The following is a 7,379-nucleotide window of genomic DNA, read 5'->3' on the forward strand; positions in this document are numbered from 1 at the left end:
AAAAATAGGAAGTCCTTTTACAGGGGGACAGTTGGTAATGCAACTTCATAGAAAAGCAAATGCATATAATTAGGGGTACTTACTGTTAAAAGGAGGAGGCACTATATCCTTAAAGAAAAAAACACCTGCTAATTAACAGCTGGATGAATGCTGTTAGCCCTTTCCCATTTTCCTGTTAAAACTGGATTCCAATAGTAGTATTCCACAGGCGGCAGTGCTGTCAGATCAGCTACAACAATGCCGACATGATAGTCCGCCTTCCTGCTTGTAATGAATTCATTTTCCTGGTATCCCAGTCCCTGTCTGAGATTGAAGTCCAGCCCTGAAATCCAGTGTGGTAATTTAGCTTTACCAGCTATGATTAGATTACATGTCAGGCACTGATCTAAGTGCCAAATCCAAGAGACAAAAATCCCTTCTCTTATGGAGGCTGATTACCTGGCAGAGTTGGACTTGTGTTTGTCTTTCAAATTCTTCATTGCTCTGCTGTATATATTTTGGAACATCTTAACAATCCCTCTGATACTCCCCCTGGTAGCCAATTGCTGGCATGTGACCAGGTTTATGAAGCCCTTGGGCACAGTTCCTTATTTACCTAGCCCAACTCTTGTTATCAATATCATAGCCTAAACTGCTCTATTAAACAGACCAAGTGCCAAGTTTTTGTTCCTTTCCATCTGATTTGCTCTGCTGTGAGTCACGGGAGAAGTCAGCTCTTTGGGAAGACTGCTTAGAGCTCAGATGGAAGTGTTGCCTCAACATGAGTCTTTAGACTGCGCTGTCCTATATGGTAGCCGCTAGCCACACGTGGTTATTGAGCACTTGAAATGTGGCTGATTGCAGATGGCATGTGCTTTAAGTGTAAAATACACATTGTATTTCAAAGAAAAAGAAAGAAAAGGAAAAAAAGAGAGAGAGAAAGAGAGAAAAAAAGGAAGAAAGGAAGGACTGAAGGAAGAGAGAGAAGGAAAGCTCTCAGTAATTTTTTGAAGTGTTGATTAAATGTTGAAGTGATAATACAAGCATAAATATTGATACATTATCAAAATTAATTTTAGCTATTTCTTCTTTTTAAAATGTGGCTACTAGATAATTTAAATTACATATGTCATTTGCATTATATTTCTACTAAACTGTGCTGTTTTAGAACATTTAACTAATGGCAGCAACAACAGAGTCATTATTTTGAGAGGTTTGCCTGTATATCTAGGTATCATTAGAAAAATATCTAAAAATGGAAGTTCCTCTTTGTAGAAAAACTGCCAGCTAGTAAATATTGAAGGAATGCTAGATTACATCATCACCATTTTGCAATCCCCCATCAGAATAACTGATTCAGGTGAGCATCATCAATGCACGCTAAGACCACTGGCAAAGCTTGTTGCAGAAAAGGCTATTCATCCAGCAGCAAAGTAATGGCCTACAGATTATTTACAAGCTGCAAAAATAGGATCCGGTGGCCACCACTTTAACAAACAATCAAACTTAGCAAATGAGTAGTGCTACTACCTGACACTACATGCCTCTTGACATGTGGTAACGTGAGGTATACATTACCTACAAAGCATTTTGCCCCAATGTTTTATTGTGAAAAATTTCAAACATACAGCAACAATGAAAGAATTTTATAGTGAAAATCTGTACCCATACCATCTAATATTTTACCATACCTAGTTTATCACATATCCATCTCCCTATTCATTTTATCTTGATGTGTTTCAAAGTTAACTGCAGCCATTAGTAAATGTCCTCCCTAAACAATCTATGAAGCACTCTTGTCAAAAAATATTTAACCTGAATCTAATCAAGCCTCTAATCCTAACTTCCAATGTATGTGAAATACACAGGCTATAGAAGAACAAGTTAGTCGACACTAAGAGGATATAGAAAAGCCCAGAATGTGAGACATTCTGTAAGGTTAGATGGTTTAAAAAGTTTATGTCATGAAAGAAAAATTTTAAGTGACTAGTTTTAAGACTCTAAAGAGACATAACAAATTCCAATCTGTCAACCTAAATCACATACTATTTAATGAAAAAAAAAAAGCTGATAAATCAGGAGTACAGGATTAACAGATATAAAGTACTATACATAAAATATATAAGCAACAAGGATTTACTGTATAGTACAGGGAACTATATTCAATATCTTGTAATAACCTATAATGGAAAATAATCTGAAAAAATATATATAACTGAATCACTTTGCTGTACAGCTGAAACTAACATAATATTGTAAATCAACTATACTTCAATTAAAAAATTAATTCTAAAAAAAGTTACAAAAGACATTCTTGCAACAACTAAAGAAATGTGAATATGGACTGAATATTAGGTGTTATTATGGAATTAAAATTAATTTTCTTAGATGTGATTGTAGGGGCTGTGGTTATGTAGGTGATTACCCTTTTTTCAGGAGACGAATGCTAAAGAGAGAAAGAGTATGTGTTTGTATACACACATACATACATTTTAAAATTTATTCATTTATTTATTTTATAGGGATAAAACAAATATAGCAAAATGTTAACAATTACTGTATCTACGAAGAGGATAAACAGGTGTTAGCTGTGCTGGTCTTTTAATTTTTCTGTATATCTGAAATATAAAAAATGGGGGGCTGGGTAGATTAAAAAATTCATTGCGAAGAGATTGATACGGTCTGTTCTGTTTTGTCTGCCTGAGCCTTTCAAAGTGATCTTTGGGAAAAAAAAATCTAACCAGAGACACACACACACAAATATGTCTCTATAACATTATTTCCACCTCAGAGCCAATGCTATTATTAGCTAAGAGTCTTCAATACTCGATATTCGAAGTCTGTGTAATGTGTAGATTGAGGGAGTCCATCACAAACTTCAGATTTTACTTATATACCACCATTAAAAGCATCCTGCAATAGATCTTGCCTCTTCCTGGCAACTTCTGACACAAAGGTTTTTGTGATCTTTTTAAAGATTTCAGTCTATTTTCCAACCTACTGCTGCCCCCAAAGTCAACAGGGCAGCTTCACCCTAAAGTCCAAAGACACATTCATTACCCAAAATTAGAATTAGAAAGAGAAAATCATTAGCAGAAATCATTGGATATGGTATAGCATGAACAAAATAAAAGTATTAAATTTATATTACTAACTAAAACAAGATTTACAAAAACCCATATAAAACTAGGTGTGGAATCTTATATGTACCAACACCTATAGGTGAGGGAAAAAAAATTGGCTACTGACTATCATGACCTTTCTTTCAAATTATGGTTAGAAATGTCATATAGCCTGGAAAACAAAGAGGCACCTTGGAGGAAGTAGGGAAAATGACTAGATAATATTAGACACTAAGCTAAAAATTGGTACAATCAGGGCTTAGGTTTTACAGTTAAGAGTGTTCTTTGGCATAAAGGAACAACAGTAAAGTATGAAACTACCTTGGGGAAGACAAACCAAGGAACACTATGGAGTGGAATGGAATCCAATTATGGAGTCAATAAAGTAATTAATTTATATTTGTCCCATTTCAGATGCAATAAAAAAAGGAAAAAATATTTACCAGGGTTTGTCTTTTCAAGCTGATACCATCGGTAAAACGCTCTTTTCTTCTGTTCACTCAGGTCTGATCCCTGCTGCAACAGCCAGTGAGAGATCCGGCTCTGACTGATACCTGTGGAGAAAGAGGAACAGCTGCTGTGGATACTGCAATTACAGGGAAGTTAATGAGGGATCTGTTGGTTCTAGGTTATTGGGTACTTTATTCTCTGTTAATTCTACAAGGAAGCTGCAACTTGAGCAAGGCTTTTAATATTGGGCTTCCTTATAAAAGCTGACTGCAAGGATATATTCAGAAATGATCTATAAGAGGTCAAAGCATTTTATTTACCAAGACTTAAAAATGGTCTCTAAATTAATCTCTAAACCAGGTTCATGAATGTGAGATAAATGAAGAGCTATCTAAATAACAGTTGTCAGAAGTTGATCAAGTTTGTGCTCCTTCAACCACCATCACCACCTCCACCCCGATCCTGGTTTAGAACATTCGAACTTTTACCAGATATTTGGAAGAAAAAAAATCAAGCCAGCACATTTTGCTACTCATTATTGATACTGATAAAAAGACTGAGGGGCTGGGAAAGGAGAGGTCATTGAAAATACTCTCTTCAATAAGATTTCTGGATTATTTGTTAATTCATTCAGGCTAACTCATTTGTTAATTAATTTTCAGGCTCATTAGTATAGATAGCTAACAGTTGGAAGACTTTTAGAGTTATGCTACAATAGGACCTCTTAAGAAATCTCAAGAGGTAAAGATGTTCTAACAGACTTAACGAAACACTGAATACAATACAAAGCAGTAGTTTTCAGCTATTACTAACAAGTTCTTGAAAGCAATAAATAAGAAATTGAAAGACCTCCATGTGGAAGGTAAAAAAGCATGTCTAAAACTTACTGGAGTATGAGAATAACATGCTTCTTTTGGTCATTATAGCTATTCCAAAATGAATAATTCAACATAAAACTGGCAAAAGCAAAGAATAATAGGAAATATAAAACTGTCTTATACACCCATAAGGCACTTTCCAAAAGACCATTCAGCTACCATAGAGGGTTAACAGTATATAAACTCTCCCAAGGAATTACTTATGGTAACTGGATACTACTGAATACCACCTGTGCCAGCACCTGTTTAAAGCTGTAACTCACAACAGAAAGAGTGGTTATCATGAAGTAATCACGCCCCCTAACATAAGAAGAACCAGGAGGTCTGGTTATCACATTTAACTCATTAAAAGCAAGCCCCTAGCTTCTGTACTTTTAAAAACCTACGTTAAAAGAAAATTTGCAGAAATGGGGGAGGGCAGTTTTGTTAAAAGAAAAGTTGGGCTGAGAAACATGGTTCTCTGATTGGAAACACCTTTCACTTTCAAAGGGTGAAATTCAGAGTCTTTCCAAAACCGAAGAGATTATATTCTCAAATCATTCACACAGCAGTTTTTCAATGGATTGAAGATCTATGTGATGCAGGTGCTGGCAGCTATCTCTGTATGCTTGCTCTAAGAGACTGCAAATTATTCAGTATAATTAAATTGGCCATGTTTAGCAATGCTTTCACCAAAAGTCTAGTTTCAAACATTATACTATTTTTCACATGACTTTTTGGTTTTTTTTGGCAGCGTTGCAGTGCGCGGGTTTCTCATTGCGGTGGCCTCTCTTGTTGCAGAGCACGGGCTCTAGGCGCGCAGGCCTCAGTAGTTGTGGCTCCAGACTCTAGAGCGCAGGCTCAGTAGTTGTGGTGCACGGGCTTAGTTGCTCTGTGGCATGTAGGATCTTCCTGGACCAGGGCTCGAACCCGTGTCCCCTGCATTGGCAGGTGGATTATTAACCACTGTGCCACCAGGGAAGCCCTCACATGAGTTTTTAACAAGAGTGAAGAAATCAACCATGTACCACCATGAAATCAAAACTGATTTTCATGTCAACAAAATGAAACCATTTTATATGGATTCTTACATTGGTATCATACTACTCAAAAACAGAGGGAATTTGAGGAAAATCTGCTAATAAAAGAACCCAAATATATCGGTTCTGTTACCTACAGTATTAAATCATCCTCAAACAGTCAGATCACACATAGAACAAACCACAGAGTCTACTAGATATTAGAGGTGTCCAGGTTCTGGCTGTGCTATAGTGGGGCAAGAGGGCAAAAGCCCAGCAAAAGGAGAGTAAATTATGGTATATTCATATAATAAGGTACTGTGAAGGCTAATGTTCTAAAATAGCCATCAAAAACAAATAATAGAAAACCAAAACCAAACAAAAAGCCATCAACTCCAAGTGTTGGCAGGGCATATATGAAACTCTCATATTGCTGACGGAAGGGTAAAGTGTCAGGGCCCCTTTGGGAAACAACTGGGCAATATCTACTAAAGCTGAACATACACATACCATATGATCTAGCAATTTCTTTTCTTGGTATACAGCCCACAGAAATGTGTACATACTCAAAAGAATATGTTCAAAATACTCGTACTGGAAGGCTTATATGAGCATTGTCTAATCATAGTCCCCAGTTTGAAACAACTCAAATACCCATCAACAGGAAAATGCATAAATTGTGGTATTTATGTATTCTACTATAGACTACTACAACAAATAGAAAAAGGGTAAACTACTGCTATATGAAGTCACATGGATAAATCTCACAAAAATAATGTTGGCCAAAAATAGTCACACATACAGGTAAAAAAGCCACGCACAATACTGTATGATTCAATTTACATAAAGTTTAAAAACAGACACAATTAGATATATATATATGGATGACAATCAGAATAGTGGTTATCTGTCATTAGGAGGGAGGAGGTTAATTACTGGAGGTAGGATGAGAAAGTCCCATGAAGTGACCAGCACTGTTCTTGATCTTGATCTGGATGGTGGTTACATGTGTGTCTTCACTTTGTAAAAGCCATTAAACTGGACACTTTTCTCTATGTTGTATTTCAATGAAGTTTTCCCAAAAAAGTTTTAAAAATTCTATGAGGTGTTAAAAAAACAAACAAATGGATATGTATCAATATGGAAAGATCCCCATGATATAAATGGAAAAGTATATAGTTTAATGAATACATATATTTTTACATAATCTACGTTGTTTTGTACAGTAACAAAAGCTCATATATAGCCAAAGATACACAATACGAATTTAGAGTGGCAGACTCTCCCTCCATTGTACACCTCTATATCGTTTTCTTAATCTGTCTACAAATATTTATTAACTTATTTTATTTTAGCCTTTCCCTATAAACACTACACACTTTATTGGCTGCTTTATAAACACTGTAATTAAGTTAAACAAAACAGAAGTGTGAAAAGAAGTTAATTTCAGCCTTCCCTGGCGAAGTCCACTCTGGGGTAATCAGTGTTAACTGCTAATATATGTTGTTCTACAATTTTCTCTATGTGTAATTATTAATTTAATAAAACAAAGGGAGAGAAGGTAATAAAGAATATCCTCCTGTCTAGTCTTTTGTGAGAGGAGGAAACAAACAAGGAACTTCTTCCCTGTAAAACTTAATCTCAGTTTTCATAAGAAAACAAAGTAATAAAGCAAGCAGTTTTTCCAGAAAAGGCACTATAAAAATTAAATATGGGGCTTCCCTGTTGGCGCAGTGGTTGAGAGTCTGCCTGCCGATGCAGGGGACATGGGTTCGTGCCCTGGTCTGGGAAGATCCCACATGCCGCGGAGCAGCTGGGCCAGTGAGCCATGGCCGCTGAGCCTGCGCGTCTGGAGCCTGTGCTCCGCAACGGGAGAGGCCACAACAGTGAGAGGCCTGCGTACCGCAAAAAAAAAAAAAAAAAAAAAAAAAATTAAAAATGTACAAAAAAAA

The 7,379-nt window shown here is 36.2% G+C and overlaps 1 protein-coding gene across 10 annotated transcripts in view; it reads right to left on the reverse strand.

The window, feature by feature from the left end:
* HMBOX1 (homeobox containing 1) overlaps window positions 1-7,379 on the reverse strand; it is a 174,623-nt gene that overhangs the window by 47,409 nt on the left and 119,835 nt on the right. For all 10 annotated transcript variants that reach the window (XM_024746921.1, XM_024746924.1, XM_024746920.1 and 7 more), the window contains exon 5: window positions 3,545-3,655. In XM_024746921.1, coding sequence (XP_024602689.1) covers window positions 3,545-3,655 — 111 coding nt within the window. The remainder of the gene's footprint in view (window positions 1-3,544; window positions 3,656-7,379) is intronic.

Source organism: Neophocaena asiaeorientalis, unplaced genomic scaffold (genome assembly GCF_003031525.2).
Source record: "Neophocaena asiaeorientalis asiaeorientalis breed wild unplaced genomic scaffold, Neophocaena_asiaeorientalis_V1.1 scaffold633, whole genome shotgun sequence".
In the NCBI taxonomy this organism is placed as follows: Eukaryota; Metazoa; Chordata; class Mammalia; order Artiodactyla; family Phocoenidae; genus Neophocaena; species Neophocaena asiaeorientalis.